Here is a 21138-nt window from a genome sequence, read left to right as displayed (position 1 = left end):
AAAAAAAATAATTTTATCACTTAATATATATATATGTGTATATATATATGATTTTAAGTTTATAATTCATTTGTAAATTCTATCAATTTTGATAGAATTTGATTTAATCATAAAAAATTTTATAGAATTGATTATTAAGAGTTCAAAATGAATTTTTAATTAGATAAAATAATAAAATTTTAATTTATAAATAAATTTTATAAAATTTTATGAAATTTATTTATACTAAATAGTATCTAAAAAAAGTAATAATTAATTCAATGTATTATTTGATTTGCTTTTAAAAAATATTAAGTCATATGATATTCGTATATTTATACTGTGATTAAAAAAGTAATAAAATTAATTAAGAAAAATATATGAAATGTTAAGATAAATTTTAAAAAATTGAATCATATATTTAGTATAAATGAAGTTAAAATTAAAAAAAAATAATTAACAACTCTTTAATTTTATAAAATAACAAATAATTATAGATGAAACAATTTTTAAAATATTATCATATTAAAGTGGATGGAGTGAATAACTTTAAAAAAATTATTATAAGTTTTGCTTCATATAAAAATAAAAATTGGTTTAAGAATTTTTAAATTAAATATTTATATTAAAATTTATACATTTATCATTTTAATTATATATATATACTTTTAAGTTACCATATATGAATCTTATATAAATATTTAATTTAATAATTATTAAATTTATTTTTCATATAAAATTTAGTTTATATTAATTCATCATATTTTATAATGAAAATGCTTTATCATTAAAAAAACAAAATTTGATATATAAAATTTAATAACACAATGAATAAAGAAAATTTTATATACTTGTATGATATAACATAATTTAATAATTTAAATTATTAACATTATTCAGTTTATCTATATGTGTGTGTGTAAAAACTAAAATGCACAACAATCGTGACAGTGCAACTGGTAAAAGCACATTGCACCACAGAAAAAATGCGGTTTGTTGAAAGTGGGTTTTAAGCTTGAATCGAATCGGTCACTAATTTGCTTTCCAGTTAAATCGGCCCAACCGATTGCTCCGGCTCGGTTCTATCAACAATGCTACCAATAGTTTCCATACGTTGCTTTAAATCTCACTTTCCATGTGTTGCTCTAAGTCTCACTTCCGAATGGTTACTTCAATCTCTTTCCCATCGCCGTGGTTGCATGTTCCGATATTACTTCAGTAGCGAGGTGAACATGTATACTCCTGCCCTCGGCTTTGAGCAATCTGAGTATAAAGTCTCCTTCCTCCCCTCTCCTTTTCCCCATATTTTGTATCCTTTCTTTCTCTTTGCTTCAACCCTTCCCTCTTCCTCATCTTCATCTTACAACGATTCTTATTATGCTTCAGAGCTTTTCTTTGATAACACCCTCTTAATTCATTCCATAAAGTTCTCTCTTATTTTCTTTTTTACTTTTAAATAGCTATATAATTTCTAGCTGTGTATTGTATTGTACCGTGGTGCGCGTGAAGAGTGACATTTGCTATGAGAATCTTGTGAAGAAAAACTACACACAGGAGCAAGTGGAAGTGCTTGAGATACTCTACCATGAATTCTAGGACAACAACAAGAATTCTGGCCTTCTGGGGGCTTGATGAAACAACTTTGTCAGGATTATAATTGCTGCATGTGTTTTGGGGTTTGTGGCATTTGCTTTCTTGATACTTGTTCGTTGCTCGGATCTGCGGCAAAATAGGGAGAAAGGAAAGGGTGCTGGCTGGATTTGGAGAGAAGAGGAAAGAGATGGCCAGATGGGAGGAAGGAGAGAGATGAGAGGGAAAGAGAGGTAAAAGGAGAAAGAAGAGTGGTGGATAACCGAAAAAACCTGTTATTGGATGTGAAAGGGATCTGTTTTAGCTATTGAATCAAAGTTTATTGATATCATTTTAACAAATTAAAGTTGACTGAGTTAAAGTTAAATAATGCCTATAATTGAGAGAAGGTTGGTAATTTACCCTACATATAATATAATGGATCGTGCCACCATTAACCCAAATTTCAGTGTTCCCCTGTGATTTGCATGAAAGATCATATGTACTGCTATGAGATAGCTGAGATGATGGATCAAGGAAGAAAATTTTTATTGCTTCCCCAAAGCATTTCAATGTATAAACAGAATATGATGACAAAAAAAAATCAGAACTTTTGACTGTCAAAGTATAGATGTTTCCTATGTCAAAAAAAAAAAAGGGAAGAAGATCAGATGATGATATTCAAAGTTATCATCCAAAAAATCTCCTTAACCACTGAACAGAGAAGAAAAAGGATAGAAGTAGGAGAATACAGGTTTCCACTGGCTAAAGCAAGATGGAGCTCTTTTTTCTGAAGGTACACTAGTCAATAAATTGCAGAACACTACTCAACTTGGTTCTGGTGGCACCACTTTCAAGCTTCGCATCCACTCACAGAAACTGGGATCATCAAAGTGAATAAAGCTGCATTTTAGCTTTGTTCGCTGTTCTGTTGTTAAAGATCGAAGCTGTGGGAATCTTGCCTCCTGCAATAAGAACAGATTGAATGTACATCACTAAATAGGCGAGTGCAGTTGTCTGGTGAAGACCTGGTACACCATACCATGTATTTATTCTCAAACCAAGTGGCTTAGGCCCCATTAGTAACAACTTCAACACCCACGCCCATTCACCCTCCTCCCCTCTTCCCTTCCCCGCGCCCACCACCACCACCCCCCCAAACGGCTCCTCTTCCTCTCCCAAAAAAAAAAAAAAAAAAAACACTGCTTTTCTCTTTATTTAAACAAAAGAAAAGATTTTTTTTTTCACATGTTTACATCCTCACCTGCTCATAAGGAGGATCCTTGTGTGCTGGTATCAGGCGGGAAACAAAGTATCGAGATTGAGAGCTCCCCTCCTGTTATTAGTCCAGACCATAAAGTTCATTAATTTGGGCATACATGGAACAATTAATGAATAAAACTTCATAGAGAAAAGATTGAAAAGACAACCATGGGAAAATAACCTTAAATGCAAGGATCCTAGGAGCTGGAAACCGCAATTCGGTGAGCTCTTCAGCCAATGTTCTGCAAGCTGCCAAAGCTGCTGCACTTCTTCCTTCATCAGCAGCTAGTTCAGTACCCTGTGGTAACCAGTTATCAGGAAAATATCTTTAATAGGAAGTGCAGATGAAGAGCAGTTGGGATAATATGATTCAAGAAAGTGAAATTCTCAACCAACAGAAAAGGAAATCTAGGCTGTAGGGAACATATTTAAAGCAGTTAGGCTGTGTATGATAGACAATCCTCTCGTACTAACACTGTTTTGATACATATCCGTATGGTAATCAGAGATCTATTTGGGATATGGCATTTGTAACATGAAAATCAACATAAGTCTCAAGATGACTGAACAGGTGATGGCAACATTAGATAGGTGAATTGCATGGCCCAATATAATTTCTGCAGTTATCAATAACTTTAAGAAAGCCTTGTGAAGTATGTTTCCCGAAGAGAAATTTATTGTTTTATGAATCAGGAAAAATATATCTGGCCCTTCTAAAATAACCAATTCTGAAATGTTTATTACCAGAACTTAGGAGGTTATATGAATCTAGGCTAGCAAGAAGGCAATGAATGCTTAGATTTTGTTTTTCCTCTTGAACTCTTTTTTTTTATATTTTTTTTTCCATAAACTAACTCAGCTAAGCATCTATCACAAATATTTTCTTCCAGTAAACATTGTTCTTAATGTATCATTTGAAAGCATGCAACAACAAGGTTTTAGGAAAAAAATATTTATCCATCCTCCATTTTCTTGAATTTCCTTCTCTCCCAAAGAGGCACAGATGCATGGACACATACACACACAGATGCACATGCATATACTTGAAGATCAAAGATGCATAGATCATAGGCCCGAGATGCAAGATGGCTAAAACACATTTAAAGACAAATCAATAAATATGCAGCAGCAGGGATCAATAAAAAAGTTACCATATTATAACAAAAAAAGAAATAGTTAAGTAGCTTACCAACCAGATGAAGACATCAGTACCATGGTCAAGAACGGCAGCTGTATCAGATTGCATTGCTAGGTCATATGCAGGTAATTCTTCAAAAGTGCCCCCTTCCCGATGCATTAAACATCGAGGTGCTACCATACGGAGTGAAAGCTCAAAGGATGCATTGAGAAACAAAGTCCGTAATACAGACCTCTCATCTTCATGTCCAACAATGTTACCCAAAAGAGGTCCCCTTCTAAGATGAAAAAGGAACTCTGGTAACAATGACAGTTCTTTGGGGAATCGATAAAGTTTTGACTTTGGTACTTGGGACCCAAATTTCAAAGCAATGTCTTTAATTCTCTCATCTATTGTTGCCTGCATATCGATTGCATCAGAATAGTTTTTGGCTTGCAAGAGAGTCCTCTTGGCAATAAGGATTGCAGCCACTTCATCTTGAACACTTTCAAGATAGGCTGTAACACTATCAACAGTAGGCAACCTGACAGTAATAACTCTAGAAATATCAGCTTGATAAAGGCTTGAGTATTGAATTGCAAACTGGAAAAATAAACAATCGCTCTTGATGTCTCCTTTAGTTTCCATGGAGAGAGCAAAGCTCTGGGTTTCTTCTACACTTAACATTTGAATGGAGAGAGAAGTATCATTTTTGAATGCTTCATGAGTGTCTATATGTGCCTCTTCACAAGGACCCACAACTTGAGTAATAAGAATATCATCAGAACACCGAATCTCCAATAATCCCTGGGATCCTGATGCCCTGGTAGACGCCCTTTGCAAGTTTACACCAAATGCTTCTCCAAAGTCATCATGAAGAACCAAAACACCCCCAGAAGCTTTTGCAAGAGGCTGCAAAACTGGAACTCTAACAGGACACGTTCCAGCACATAAAATGTCAACCACCGTATTGTGTCGATGAGCTTCGCAACCCAGATGCTCCATCCATTTCAATGCCATCTTTTCCATATGAGGATAATTTGGGTGACTAAAAGAATGTGGGACTGATCCAGGGCCATAAGTATTAGGTCCACCAGCACACACAATAATTCTGCTATTACCTCCAGCCCTTTTGACTACACCTCGAGACATTTCTGCAGATGGTCCTTGAATTATGCCCAGTGCAACCTCAACTGCAGTTCCCAGGCACCGATCTCTTGAAGCTTCTGCAATCTTCAATTTATATGGTCTTAGTGATGAAAAAATTTGGTGTGCTACTTCTTTTGAAGCATGCATTGGTGATAAGTACACACCAGTTCCATAGATCAATGCTTTCAAGGATTCCTGAGAAGGTGATTTATCACCTGGAAGTACATCAGCAGATGCCATTGATTCCTCTGAAAAATCATAAACTGATATTGTTCGGCCATACAATATGATTCCAATTCTTGATGTAGGGGGAAGAGAATCGACAAACGCATGCAAGGAGCTCTGTAAATGTTGCAGGTGTGGTTCATCTAAACAGTCATCTATAACAAGAACAATGGGTGCAGACATTCTGGAATCAGAAACTGGAAGAAAACCAGGTCTCTTGTTCTCAGTTTGAACATAGTCAACCATGGGTGACGACATTTCTGGGAAGTTGCGAAGATCTTCTTTGCTTGGAGCTATGTATTCACCATCACTTCCATTCAATTTCCTGCAAATCACGCATTGCCACTGGCCTGAACCAAGTAATATCTTGCAATAAAGATTTGCATAAGCTCCGCAATTTTGGCATCGATGTGGATCACGCTGTATTATCTGACGACCTGATGAAATCTCCCTTCCAGGAGAAATCAATGCCCCAAAACCCAAACTGGATACATTTGCAAGTTTCTTCTGTTTCAAAACCTATACGACAAATATAAGCCAAATAAAAAAAATAACCCATAAGATTCTAAAGATATATCAATTTCGGGATTAAAAGAATGTAGATAAAAATATTCAATGAAGATATTTTAAAACAGTAAAAATTTCAAGAATTTCATGTGTCATGATAAGTGAAATTCTGTTAGCATAGCAATGCCATAACAATGATACTTTAGAACACACACACACACACACACAAACTCTTGCCTTCAGTTTGTACCAGAGAGAATAAAAGAGTTACCTTGTGAGCAGAAAATAAGACACATGGTAATTCTTCAATAGATACTGAATCCTCTGTAGCTAAGGGAACTTGGTGCTGCAACTCAGTCGACCCATTTGAGAAATGGGGAGGTGATGATGTGGGCAATGATGATCCTGATGAGAAAGCAACTGGCTGTGGTGTTGCAGGAGAAGTCCGGAAAGGCACAGCAGCAGGCCGCACTGGTGAAGTAAAAACAGGAGGGCCAGGGGGAGTGCTTAAATGAGGAATTGGCTTTCCAACCAATGGTGATAGTAAATTTGGAGGTTTGATCGAGGGGGAAGGGTTCTGATCTTGTTGCAAATTAGGAGAAGGAAATATAGAGGCTCCAGGTAACATTGGAAGAGAAGGACGAATTGGAGTTTTCTCAGGTTGAGGTGTTGACGCATCACGATTTGTGGGAGTGTCAGTCGGAGGATATCCAAGAGAATATTGCGGTGGATTAGCCATTGAAGTTCAAAGTTTTCTTAATTGAAGAGCAAAAACTTTCAAGAACTCAAAACCAAATATGAGATTTATAAAAAGCTATAAACAATTCAATCCGAAAATGACAAGAGATTCAGAGTAAGGGCTTTGAGACTGCACTTAACTTCAACGGGTTATTCATAAAGTGTAATCAAGAAATGACAGAAAAAAAAAAGGGCCTAAGAATTACTACAACAGAAGCAGCTGAAGCATTCTAATCCAATCCTTTACCGCAGGACAAGACAAATAATTGGCTGTCTAGAGAAACCTAAACCCTCAATACAACCTAAAACCCCCAAAGCAATCAAGGACCAATAATAAATCTTGATCCAAACCCAGCTCAAGGTATTCCAATATAGTCAAGACCCAATCAAGAATCCTCAAAAAGCACAAAAAATTCACCTTTGATATCAAATTCAGTGCAATAGAGCAAAAGGTGTTGTAATCAAAACCTGATCAACGAGCTCTCTTATCTCTGCATATTTGGGCATTAAATCCCTCTTGCACACTGAAATGTGAAATCCAAACAACAGAAAAAAAAAATTGAGAGAGAATAAAGGGAAGAGAATTAACAACTTTGTCCTAAAAAAAAGATCTGGGTTTCTTACACAATGAAACATCAACATTTGATAAAATTGAGCCAGGAGAATCGGAATACACATACCTGAGAGACAGGGGCAGAGGATTTTGAGAGAAATAGCAGATTAATATTATTTAAAATTATTGTTTTTTGTTTACTAGTTTTTCATTCTGAGTCCTGTTTCCTGACTTGCTTCAGGCTTCAGCAGTTAAAAGCGAGCTCTTCTTGTTCTTTTTTTCATGACATTGGTGATTCCACTCTGATTCACGTGCGGTAAAAATAAAATTAAAACATGCAGTTAACGTCTTCCTTTTGAGTTTTCACTACGACGTCGGATCTACTTAGATAAATATATTAAAGTGTTTGATAAATTTAAAAAATTAAAATTTAATAATAATAAATAAAAAATTAATATAATACTCATTAATTACTGTTTGAATCAATTTTATTATTCAAATTATGATAATTAATTTTATTTTATTTTTTACTTAGATCATATTATTTTTTTTACGTAACTCAAAAATTAATATTATTAATATTTTTATTTTTTATTTATAATTTTAATATCTTAATTAATATATTATAATTTTATTAAAATACTTTTTATTAATAATATAAAATATAAAATATTTATTTATTATATAAAAATAATTTTTTTTACATTTAAAAACTTAAAATTAACTATAAGTTTTTTATCAATAATAATAATTATTTTATTATTTTATAACTATATTTTTAAAGTTATTCAATTTTTTTAAAATTTAATTATATTTTTATTTCAATAATAAAATAAGTAATATAATATAATATAATAAATTAATACTTATATATTTATTTTAATAATAAACTAAATGATATAATATATCAAATCAATAATTATATATTTATTTAATAATATAATAAATCAAATCAATAATTATATATTTAATTTAATAATAAAATAAATAAATATAATATAATAAATTTATAATTTTATATTTATTTTAATAATAAAATAAATTATATGATATAAATTTTTATTAGTTATTTTAAATATTAACGGTAATAATTAAAAATAATTTTATAAACAATTTAATATAAAATATTTATTATTAATTATAAATTATTAGATATTAATAATTAATTAATTAATAATAATAATTATAAATTATTTTTTTTTTCTGAAAATGACATCTTTCATTACTCAAGAAATGACCGGGAACATTCTATCCTCAGCTAATAGATGCATTAATTGGCTGGGGATGTTGGAACTCCAAGCTGGAAAAAGCTTGCCCCTTCTCACTGAATTAGCTATCCAATTTGCGCATCTATTAGCTGATCTTTTAACATGAGCAATTTTGATCAAAGGATAGTTTGATAAAATACATCGCACATCACGAATGATAGCCTCAATTTCCCATGGAGGGGACTCTTGAGGAGATAAAACAGCCTGAACAAACTGAAGGGCATCTGATTCTATAACACAAGAAGTCCAACCCTTACTAATAGCAAAATCCACTGCTTTCTTGATTGCCCATCCTTCCGCCGCTAAAGCAGATAGGCTGAAGGAAACTGACGCGGATCCGTCTATAAACTCTCCTTCAGCATTTCGAGCTAATACCCCCATACCTGTTTCAAAAGAGATGTTATCAAAAGATGCATCTACATTCAGTTTGACTTCCCCAATAGGGGGAGGTGTCCACACTATTGGGCTGCTTTGGAGAATGATCTGAGGCATAGCCAAAGAATGCCTTTGTGGAACTGTTATAAAGCACAACTCCTCAACTTCATCTTGAGCCCTTTTAAAGGTCTTCTCTGGTTCTGGAACAATGTCTTCAAAAATAGCCTTATTTCTTGCTTTCCAAATATACCAGCTAAGAAGACAAGCTAACCTTAGTTCCATTTGATCTGGATGATTGGCCATTTTCTGGAGATATTGCAACCATAACCAAAAAGACTCAAAACCATTAGCATTTGGACTAAACCCCAGTCTTGAGCCAAACCAAGTTGCAGCTGCATGAGGGCATAAGAAAATCAAGTGTTCTACAGATTCAGCTGTTTGATGACATAAGGGGCAAAGAGGAGATGAAGCACTGCCACGAGCATACAAATTTACTCTGGTTGCTAAGGAATTAGTACAAGCCCGCCAAATAAAATTCCTGACCTTTGGGGGGACCGGGATGGACCATACCATCTTCCAGAATGAAGGAGGGGGAGATCTAGATGTTGATGGATCATATTGATTCCTTAATCTACTAAAACTTTGTAGCTGGAAGTACACTGACTTGACCGTCAATTCTCCATTCTTCGAGAAATGCCAAATCCTTTTAGGGTCAAGAGGCTGTTGACACAAGGGAATTTTCCTGATTGCTGCACACTCTTCTGGAGTAAAGGATGCATATATGATGGGCAGGTCCCACTGTTTTGTGCTTGCATTAATTAAGTCTGCTACATAAAGAACTAGGCTATCAGGAGGTTGTTGACTTCGAATTATGAATTCTGACAATGAAGGAACCCATGGCTCTTGCCAAACATTGATAAAGGAGGGGGCATAAATGTGCCATCGTAATCCTATCTTTAAAGCTTCCCTTCCCACTAACACACTCTACCATCCCCATGAAGCATTGCCACTAACTTTAGCATCCATAGAGTTAGAGTATGGAAAATATATACCCTTTAGGATATAAGCATATAGAGAATCAAGGAATTGGATGAGTTTCCATGCCTATTTTGTCAATGAGGCTTCATTAAAAATACTAAGCTCTTTGAACCCCATACCTCCCTCTGATTTACTCTTAGTAAGATTCTTCCACTTAATCCAATGAAAATTGGATTTATCAACTGAGTGCCTCCACCAAAATCTCGCTGCCAACTGATGAAGCTCTCGAATTATACTCAAGGGAAGCTTGAAGACTTGCATAATGAAATTTGGGATAGCCTGAACTACTGCCTTTATCAACACTTCTTTCCCTGCTTGTGAAAGAAATTTGCTCTTCCACCCTTGGAGTTTACTGCTAATTCGGTCTTTGAGAAAAGCTAATGCATGGCTTTTTGATCTTCCCCATGAGGTTGGAAGCCATAAATATTTAGAGAAGGCACCCGAGTTTTGAAAACCCAAAATCTGGCCTATCTGATGCTGAATGTGTGGCTCTGTATTGTGGCTAAACATAATGTCGGACTTTGATGCATTAATTTTTTGCCCCGATGCTAGACTGTAAGTGTCCAGAATCTGCTTTAACCGAGTTGCTTCCTCTATTGTAGCTATCCCAAACAAAACTGTATCATCAGCAAAAAGAAGATGGGAGATAGGAGGGCAGTGCTTCTTGATCTTGTACCCTTTAATCTGGTTTTGGTTCAAGGCCTGCTCAATAAATCTTGAAAGAACATCTGAGATCATAAGGAAGAGATAAGGTGATATTGGGTCACCTTGGCGCAACCCTCTAGATGGCTGAAAAAGTGGAGAAAGCTCTCCATTAATCATCACTGAGTATTCTACCGTTGAGACACATTGAAAAATCCAGTTCACCCATTGCTCACAAAATCCCATTTGACGCATGACAGCCACTAGAAAATTCCAATCCACACTGTCATATGCCTTGTGGATATCTGCTTTAATTGCCATGATCCCTATTCTTCCCTTTCTTCTTAATTTTAAGCCATGGAAAGCTTCATGAGCAATACCTATATTGTCCTGGATACTTCGGTGGGGAACAAAAGCTGACTGTGCTGGGGATATGAGATCCCTTAACCAGGGTTTCAAGCGATTTGCCAAGACCTTTGAGATAATTTTGTAAGCATAATTACAAAGACTAATGGGTCTGTAGTCAGAGAAAAACTGTGGGTTGTTATTCTTCGGGATGATAACAATATTAGTGGCATTCAGGTGGCGAGGAAGAACACTACTCTGATAAAAATCCTGCACTAGTCTTACCACTTCCACTTTGACCGTGTCCCAGTATTTTTGAAAAAACAAACCTTCGAACCCATCAGGGCCAGGGGCTTTATAAGCGGCCAAAGAGAACACTGCTAGCTTTATTTCCTCCTCCATAAAGGGGGCACAAAGGCTTTCGTTAACTCTTGAGGAAACTACTTGTGGAACAGATTGCAGTATGTCCTCGAAAACCCTCAAATGTTTAGCAGAATACAACTCTTGGAAGAAAGACAAAGCTTCCTGTTTAATTATCCCATTATTACTAATGCACCTACCCCTGCTATCTCTAATTTTGACAATATGATTTCTTTATCGCCTTTGATTTGTTGTTGCATGAGAGAAGCGCGTATTTCTATCCCCATAAGATAACCAGTTCACTCTTGACTTCTGGAACCAATACATTTCCTCCAACTGCCATAGGTCATTCAGATTACGCTTGATTTCCCTTACTTCATCTAGATCTCCATTGAATGGATTGGAGTTAATATTGTCAAGCTGACGAGATAGCTCCTGTATTCTCTTTGATGAGTTACCAAACCTAATATGACTCCAATTAATCAGCTGATCCTTGCACATAGATAGCTTCTCCAACAAATTACCTTGATTAGAACTTCAACTATCTGAGATAAGTTGATCACACTCTGTGGATGTAACCCACTTTATGTCAAAAGCAAAAGTCTTTCCCACTTTTTTAACTTTCGGCTGAAGAATGAGAATCAACGGGCGATGATCTGAAGCTATCATCTTTTCATGGATGAGTTGACATTGACCAAACTGATTCCTCCAGTCTGTGTTGATCATTGCCCTGTCCAACCTTTCCATGATACAGGCCTGACCTCGCTGCTTATTTGACCATGTATATCTCTTCCCTTTAAAAGGCAATTCCTCCATGTCGTTTTCAAAGAGAAAAGAGTTATAAGCTCTCGCAATAGCATAATTTATGCTTCTATTCCCCCATTTATCCACTGGGGAATTGCAAATGTTGAAATCACCCATAATTAGCCACGGAATTTCTTGTTGCATGTCCCTTAAGTTATTGAGAAAAGCAAAACGTCCTCGAACCTCAGGGTCACCATAAACGAATGAGACATGCCAATGGGAAACATCTACTACCAAAACGTCAATCCATCTATTTGTTGAATGTAAAATTTGGACTGGTAAATCATTCTTCCACCATAAAGCTAAACCACCAGATGATCCCTCTGGAATAACATAAAAGGAAGAATGGAAATCAAACCTGTTTCTCCACCGTTCTAGAAAAGGTGTCCTTTGTTTAGTTTCCGAAAGAAACACCATCTTGGGCTGGTAAACTTTTATTAGCTCTCGCAGAGCTTTCCTTGTCAGGGGATGCCCAAACCCCTGACAATTCCAACATAGGATGGTCATGGTGCTCTAGGTGGCTTTGGGCTAGCCACCGAAGCCTCAGATGAGCAGGATGGAACATTATTCAACTTGTTGTTTTCACCATTAAAGGGAGGGGTTTGCTTTGCTGACACCTCCTCAACTATTTCCACCAAAGTAACAGGGGGCTTGCGAGCCAAATTTTTTAAGTTTGGTTTTCTAGGGCCTCTCTTTTTTATGTTCCTTTGAACAGCATGCCTTTCATTAGAGAGAGTTAGGGGTTCCAGAGATGGAGGGCTGGGTTTGCAAGCTTGCAGTTCTTGTAAAGATAGGATTGGATTCCTTGAGGGAATCTGAATGGCCTTGCCAATGATTTGTGCCCAAGAAAGGCCTATAAGAGAGCTTGGAATGGGTTGGATTTCTGGGTTTAAATTTTTTTTGTAACACCCCTATTTGCATAGCCTGGTATATTTCACTGTTCCGGTGACCGGAGTCGGTCCGGACAATTAAGGGGATTTGAACCATACTTAAGACAACTAAATAAACCATAAACACAAATAATTAGTAATGTCCAATTAGTTAAGTATAAATAAGAAAAACAGGACATAAGAAGTTAAATGAGCCGAGAGTCACAGCGATGGGTGACATTCTCAGGAACGACTGCGAAGCCGTTTTAAACTCAAATTTCGATCCGTAAAATGTGACGCTGCGGTCCTTAGGACCATTACGAACACAGTGGAAAAGAGAAAATCATGAAAAAGAACTGTTAAGCCAGTCAAATAATTAGGTCAGGGAACATAAAGAAATATTGAATTATTTGCAAACCGGGATGAACCGGCGAGGGGCAATTTGGTCAATTGACCCCGAGAGCTGACTCCTGACCTAACTGTTAAATAAAATCGGAGAAAAGAAAATTTCGGAATCAATAATTAAATTAAAGAACTAATAGAAAAAAAAATAAAAAAAAAAGAAAATAGAAAAGTCAAAAGGTGATGACATCATGCATGATGCCATAAAGAATGAAATTAATTTAATTACTTATTTAGATTTTTAGGTCTTCCATAAGGATAAAAACAAAACAAAAGGAAAGAAAAAAAAAAGTAAAAAGTCCTTCTTCTTCTTCTTGTGGATGTCTCCCATCTCTCTCTCTCCCTCTCCCTCACCATTGCAAACCTCCATTAAAGCTTGCTTCAAGCTTTGAAACCACCATTAAACCTCAAATCCTTCCATACTTGCTTCACAAAAACTTGTTCTAGTCACTTGGGAAGGAGCTTGACAGCAAAAAGAAAAAGAAATGAAGAAGTTTTGAAGAAAAAGAAATTCTACATAAAAGGTTAGTAATCAAATTTGATAATTTGAGTTTGATTCTTACATTTCTAACTTATTGAGCTTGTAAATAAACTTAAAATGGAAAGAAAATTTGTTGAGGGATTATATAGAATTTTGGAAAGCTAGGGTTTGGTTGGACAAAGTATAAATTTGTTTGAGCTAATCATGTTAGGAAGCTTAATTGAGTTAAGGGAGCATGTTTATAAGTGTTTAATTAGCTAAATGCAACAAATGACATGAATTAGGGTTTTGAACATTAGGGTTTAGGGACCACAAATGTGAAGAAGTGCTAAATGATGTCTTTGACATAGTTTAAGGAAAGAAATGGCCATTTTTGACCTAATTAAGTGTGTTAGAAGTGTTTGAATCAAAGCCAAATTCGGATTGGGTATGCACCATGACCAAAAGTCAACTTTGAGGGACCAAAAATGGAATTTTACAAGTCCAATGGATATGGGACCAATTGAGGATGAAAATAGGCACTAAATTACACAATTTTCATTTAGGAAGCATGCCCAAAAAGTGACTAAAACATAGTGAACAAATTGATTAAAGTTGAAAAATTGCAGGCTGCCCTGCACAAACTGACCAAATGAACAGTGTTTGTTCATTTAATCATAACTCGAGCTAGGCAGGTCAAAATGACCTAAAATTTTACCAGGGGTTAGATGAGATATATACCTAAAACTTTCATGGAGAACACCAACCCAAATTATGCCATTAACCCAATCAAATTACTGAGCAAAGTTGAATCACTGAATCTGCAGACTGCAGATTTACCATATGAACAGTAAAGTTATAACTCTCTCTAGAAAACTCCGATTTAGGTGATTCTTGAACTTATGGAAACCTAAGGAATATTAGAACATTTGATATGAAGAAAATTAGACCAAATTATGGACCTAACTTGATCAAATTACTGAACGAAGTTGGAATCAATAATCTGCCAGAACAAAATTCTGCAGCGTGAACAGTAAAAGTAATTTGCATATAACTTGAGCTACAAAACTCCAATTGGAGTGATTCAAAAAGGAGAATAAACTTAAGACAATAAGGAACATTTTCTATGAAGGAAGTTTTGCCAAATTCCAACAGTAAAATGACCAATGGAACAGTGCAACCTAGACACCAAAAACTGAAAATTGATAATTTTGCCCAAAAGACTTAAGTGTTGAGAAAATGACCAAAACTAACAAGTTTAGTGACCAAAATGTGGTATGTGGGTGGAGTTGGAATTCCCATACCTATTAAGCCTTAGAAAGTCAAAAATTTGACTTGAATAGTGTAGTGAATAGTAACCCGAAACACAAAAATTTCAAGAACGTCTAGTTTAGCGCATTAGAGCTAGGTAAAAGTGAAGTTAAATTTCTTTTTAGATTTATGCTAAGTTATGGTACTGAAACACTGTGAAACAGTGTGTTTCAGCTGAAAAAGACTTGGAAGCTCTGAGAGACTGAGTCAAGGCCTAGAGGCGACTCACATCAGGTTTGTGCACAATAAACTTTATTTGAGCCTTTTGTCATTGAAAAATTGATTTAGTGTGATTTATGAAAATTTAAAGTTAATTATGAATTGTGTTGCCGTCTTGTGAATGAAATTATGACTATGAAAATTTATTGGATTTCTCACGAATCATTTGAATAAAATGTTTGAAATTGATTTTTGAATCACACTTAGCATGACAGTATCTTATTATTCCTCCTCCATTTATGGGGTGAGATCGGTTATTTTTCCTTCCTTTCTGGTTTACCAGTTGAGGTTATAGATTGGATGAGTGCTCATTAGCTAGCTAGCCACCTCCCTCATTGATTTCGATTAGTGGGGTTGTACATTGCTTTGTCGTGGTGTACAATACGGCATTGATCGGAAATTTTGTGTCATGGCTTAAGTTGTATATGATTTGGTGTCACACCTTACCCCTTTATAAGGTATAACATGATCCCGTAGAATACCTAATGAACTATCGAACTTCACCTACCGATAACTCATTAAGTATCCTACAAGGGATTTTAAAACAATTTTCTTATTTTTGATAAGTGGTGAGCATTTCTAATAAGTATTTAAAACATGTAATTAAGTAGAAAGCTAGTTGGAAATTTTTGGCCCATTTTATTTTTCTGCAAATTTTATAAAAATTTCGACAGAGTTCCCTCTGTATTTTGAGAAAACAGTTCTTCAAATACCTGTAAAAAGCACTTCTAAAAATTTTTCTCAACAACTGCTTCAGTTTCATACTCAATCTCAATCAACTTCTCAACACATTTATCAACTTTCAATTTCAAATCCAGTATCCAATGATCATCAAAATACTAACAATCCATTTCATTCAAATTAAATAAAATAGTTCCATTCATATTTCATTAGAAACAAAATAATTTAGATATATCATTACAAAATTTACATTAAAAGGATTTCAAACTACAATATATATTACAAATTTATACGATTTTTATACAAACTGCTCAAGACCCATTTTTACATGTCCATACATTTATGTGCAATATATACATCAAAAGAAATATTTATAGTTAGGGTATAAATTATACCCGAAGACTTTAAGCTGATAGCTCCTCACACTTCAGCAGCTTAGTCTGCTGCTCCTCTAGTCTCTGTATCTGCGACAGAAATAGAAGCTATCGCTGAGTACTAGGACTCAGTGGTGCACAACATACTAAAATAATCTTTATGCAAAACTTAAATCACATTTATTAAAAATTTGGCTGAACATGAGAATTAAGTACAAATCATGCATTATGAGATTTTAAATGTAAACCAAGTTCATTTCAAAGTATCAAAAAACATTTCATAAAACCCACAGTTAGATCATGCCATTCGAAACAAATAGAATCTCAATAGCCAGAGGCTAAAGAGAAATCACATCACAAGGCTAGCTAGCTCAAATATATGGATATCCATTCACATTCTCTTCTACTGGCACACCTCAACACTTCTCCAGAGAAGGAATCAAAATTTGAAACTAATTACCCCCACTAGTCATGCTAGTGAGGTGTTCAAATATATGGTCATGATACTGTGGTTTCAAAACTTATCTTAACAATTTGCTAAACATTGTCATTTCAAATATACACAATAACTTTCACAATTTAAATCAAAACATCATAAATAAGTGTAGACACCATATTTTGGCCGATCCCCAGAATCAATAAACTCTGAAGCCGATCCCCAACCCAGTTTTCTAATCAGTCACTCACATTTCTGATCTCTCCTCAAAAGAATCGAATAAATACCAAGTCCTCATATCATATAGAGTTCCCACCGATCTCTCAAGCTAATTGCCAAGTCCCCTGATCAGCTAATTATATTTCCGATCTCACTTGCCAAACGAGATTGAATCCTCTTACCACCAGTCTTATTGCCGATCTCTCTTTTAAAAATTTGAGAATGATAAAGGTTTCGACTCGGTTTACAGATGATCCCAATCTTAAGTGTTCGAAGCCAAATTTCTAATTTTAATTAAGTCCCGTTTCGTAACTGATCTCATGCATTTTGTGTTGTCCGATCTCCTATACTTAGATTAAAAATCATTTTCAGTTGTCATGCTAATATGTTCAAACAATCAAGTGCTTTCCGATCACAATCAATCATCGAACAAAAGGGGAACTTTCATTTCATTTCATTTCAAATTTATACAAGTCATTCGGCTGGGGGATCGCCCCTAGCCGGAACTACATGTTGTGCATTTTCCCTCTCACCTTCAGCCTCCTCTTCGCTATCCTCACCTTCATCCTCGGGAGCCAGGTTGGCCATCCAGGAGAAGTCCTCCTCAGGATAATGCTTCTTGAGCTCAGCCAGGAGATCTCTGTGAGCATTCACATAAGCGCTGGCCACTTCAGTCACCATTTCTTCTTCTTTCACCTTGAGCTCCTCAGCAAGATGAGCGAGTTGAGCAGCTTCATTAGCTCGGATCTCCTGAACCTCCCCGAGAACACGATCTTGCTCGGCCAGAACATGAGCTTGCTCGGCCAGCTTGTCCTCATAGAACTTCATTCGTCCCTCAATTTGAGATATGTAATCCTGTGCGGACGAAAGTTGGGATCGGAGAGAAGACACCTTATGATTCATCCTCTCGACTTCCTTACCCAGGCGATGAGCCTTCTCCCAGACCATGTGCTGGTTCATCAAACACTCCACGTTCAGGCTCATAGATCTGGTCAAGATATCATCAAGGTTATCCGGGGACAGCCTATCCCGATCTTCTCGAAGACAGATAGAGGACGCTAAGACCTTGGCGAAACCAGGGTTCTCTCGAACCGTCCGATTCTTCTCCAGGGAATGGATTAGAACTTGAGCGCCGTGGGAAAGAGGCCTCACAGTAGTTTGGGAAGGGCCCCCTTCTGCACTTGGAGCGGTCGGCGGAGGTGGAAGTGGCTCTTCTTGGTGAGGAGGAGTTCGGACCACTTCTATGATCGGCGGACCGGAAGGTTGAGATGAGCCTTCCTGTATTTCCCCGGGCTCATGACCAGGTGTTTGAAGCAGCTCGGAGCGCTTCATCTCCTGTACCTTCCGAGAGATCTCTCTCTTCCGCTTCCGGCTCTTCTTAGAAGCTTCGCCACTTGCCATACCTGCACAAAGAAGAGGTCAGTGAGATCGCTAAGGTCCAAAGATCTGAGATATAGAAAATACCGATGCCGAGAGCAGAGAGCTGAAGCCCGCGATCTTGACCGGTGACCAGCTGCATAGTCCAATGGTGTAGCTCGGCCGTCACGGCATTCAAACAAGAGAACTTCTCTCTGGACGCCTGTTCTTTCAACTCCATCACCATTGCACCCTCTTCCCTATTTAGGGCGATGTGTTTCGTAAGCAAAGGACCCTGATGCAGCCAGCTGCGGGGGAAGCCCTCAAAGCTGTTCGGAATTTTACTCCTCAAGATAAAAAAGCGGTTCTTCCAATTCTTCAAGGAGGAAGGTAGGTCTGTAAAAAGCCCACAATGTGGTTTCTCCTGGAAGAACCAATACTCGTCGTCCTTGCGACGAGTTAGCGATCTTGATTCGCGAACACCTTAGCCGTGGGTCGGAGTCCTTTAGCTCGGCATAAGCCTCGGAAAGCTACCAAGATCTGCCACGAGTTCGGGTGAACTTGAGCGATGCACACTTGGTGATATTTTAAAACTTCTTTGAAGAAGTCGTCCAAAGGGAACCGCAGACCGGCCTTTAATTGTTCTTCGTAGACCATGATCATATCGTTCTCCTCGAAGAAGTGATCGGCACGAAGGTCGCCATGACACCGGATCAATTCGTAGGAATCAGGCCGGATGTTGTACTTCGGTGAGCAGTCAAGGTCGGTTCTTGTAAGATTGACGGTAGCTCGTCCATGGGAAGATTTTCCCTCCCCGAAGAAGGCACATGCCTTGATGGTGCTGGTTGTCCCCGAGCTGGAGTGGAGACCCTAGGAAGTTCAGGCGGCGCGCCTGGTCCAACCACCTCTACATCATCAGACTACCACGAGAACTGAATGGAAGGGGGGCTTACTGCTCTCTGACCTTCGGCACTGCTCATTTTCAAAGGAAACAGAAAATTTAAACTAAAGTGAAGATCAAAACCCTTACCGGAGCTTGATCGGTGTCGGAGGAACTTGAGAAAATGAGAGAATTTGGAAGTTATTTGCGAGAGACTGAAAATGACATGAAGGAGCAACTGGCTAACCCCACCCCTATTTATACTCGTCCGAGCATTTAATGCTCACGATGTTCCAGGTAGTGCATCGGATAGCGGGACTCGCCAGCTGTTTTGATACATTTCACTAATATTCTGGAGATTCCATAAAGAGATCGGTTAACTGTAGGGCGGCAAATTAAGGTGTTTTGAATTACGGATCGGATAAGTGTCATTCAAATTAAGAGTCGGATCGGATAATCACATCAGAGATCGGAAAATAATCAATGTAATAATAATAAAATGATAGTGGTCAAAATGAAATTTTATTTCCGAAAAGGTCAGATTACATCATTTGGGCGATCTTCAGAGATCGGGATTACACAAAAGTTGAATTATATCATTTGGGCGATCTCTAGAGATCGGATTACATTAAAAGGCAAGTTACATTATTTGGCCGATCTCTGGAGACCGGTATCACTTCCTATCTAGCGAAGGCCCATGTGAAAGCCTAGTCTCGTGGCTGAGCCAAAAGATGTGTCTGATCAGGAGACCGGCCGTTGGATAGATGTACAGCTTAGATGGGGTGACTATGACTCTCATGAGGATGTAGAGTCATTTCTATTGTCATCGACCAGAATCGAGCTGTAGTTGGGACGCCCAATATGGTGAGGAGCCAAATGAACATAAGTGGGCAATCACCGAGGTTGAAGGGAATGTTAGCAGTCTTCTCGCCCGAAATTGGATCGCCAATTATATTGCACGATGTCGAGATCGGTATGATCGATATTTTCGATCTTAATCGGGATATTAGTCCAGTTCTCTCACTGTCATCAAATAAGGATATCATTACATCCAGATCACCGGGGTCGTAAATTTTCAGTCGGGACACGAAGAAAATGGTCAGAAAAAGATCAAAAGTGGTCACCATGGCCGGAATTGTTGCCGGAGCAGCTAGAACAAGGAAATGAGGAGAATAGGGGAAAAAGTCAAGTGAAGTAGGGCTTTCCGATTGAAGGTATATATATAGGAAAATTTGAGCATTTATTGTAAGCAGAAAACGAAGCGGACGCCTCGAGAATTGAGGGAAATAAATGCTTTGACTGGACCGAACCCGATAAAAAGGAAGACTGGTGTGGTAAAGATCGGTAGAAGAGAGCATGTCAGGAAAGATCGGAAGAGAGGAATCTAGTATGAGAGATCGAAAAAGGATCACGTTGAAAAGACCGGAAAAGAGGGGAGGTCGGGAGACAAAGAGAATAAGACAGCTCTTGGCAATTATCGTCATAATCAGAGCCGAGGTAGTTAAAGCGTTGCAGGAGAAATCTCAACCGCACGCCCCAGAATCGCCCGCATTTCTGACATGCGCCAGAGTACGTCAGGACAGCACTGTACATCCTAATCTCCACCGTTGATCTTACTTGTAAGAACGAGCTCGGAGCCCTCGGATCAAAGAAGAAAACGACAAGATCAGCGCCTTTCACTCCCAGCCCTCGGATCGCCCCGGACAAGAGAATTTGGGACCGTCAGATTAGAAGAAGAAAATGACAAATATTCTGAAGGGGATCTCAGCCGTCCGTTCTGATCCTCTTTAATTCCTGAGCCTCAGATCATGTCCTTCGAAATCCTGACCCTCCATCTCCCTCAAAATAGATCCTGACCCTTCATGGGGAGCACCCGGTTCCTATAAATACCTGCATGAAAACTGTTCAAGGGACGGGCAAAAAAGGAGAAATAGTTACTATAGTGGAAGAACTCTGAAATTTAATTCAGTTCGTTACTCTGCTGTTTTTAAGTTTTTGA

The 21138-nt window shown here is 37.3% G+C and overlaps 2 protein-coding genes across 3 annotated transcripts; both read right to left on the bottom strand.

The window, feature by feature from the left end:
- Positions 1-2080: 2080 nt before the first annotated feature.
- On the bottom strand, positions 2081-7099 carry LOC110661719 (protein transport protein SEC23 A). Of its 2 annotated transcripts, none has more exons than XM_021820433.2 (5): positions 6081-7098; positions 4001-5821; positions 2993-3109; positions 2813-2884; positions 2081-2513 (listed from the first exon to the last, which is right to left on the bottom strand). In XM_021820433.2, the coding sequence occupies exons 1-5, from the start codon at positions 6546-6548 to the stop codon at positions 2376-2378; spliced, it is 2616 nt and encodes an 871-aa protein (XP_021676125.2). In that variant the 5' UTR covers positions 6549-7098; the 3' UTR covers positions 2081-2375. The 2 variants fall into 2 exon arrangements, with proteins under 2 accessions (XP_021676125.2, XP_057995882.1); XM_058139899.1 differs by having other exon boundaries at positions 2370-2513; positions 2979-3109; positions 6081-7099.
- A 1227-nt stretch (positions 7100-8326) lies between these two features.
- LOC131177983 (uncharacterized) lies at positions 8327-12439 on the bottom strand. Its single transcript, XM_058143173.1, has 4 exons — positions 11712-12439; positions 11432-11591; positions 9901-11293; positions 8327-9621 (listed from the first exon to the last, which is right to left on the bottom strand). Exons 1-4 carry the CDS (start codon positions 12437-12439, stop codon positions 8327-8329), a joined length of 3576 nt encoding a protein of 1191 aa, XP_057999156.1.
- Between the last annotated feature and the right edge of the window lie 8699 nt (positions 12440-21138).

This window comes from Hevea brasiliensis, chromosome 2, assembly GCF_030052815.1.
Source record: "Hevea brasiliensis isolate MT/VB/25A 57/8 chromosome 2, ASM3005281v1, whole genome shotgun sequence".
In the NCBI taxonomy this organism is placed as follows: Eukaryota; Viridiplantae; Streptophyta; class Magnoliopsida; order Malpighiales; family Euphorbiaceae; genus Hevea; species Hevea brasiliensis.
Note: the sequence above shows the minus strand (reverse complement) of the source record. Positions and strands in the feature narration are given on the sequence as shown.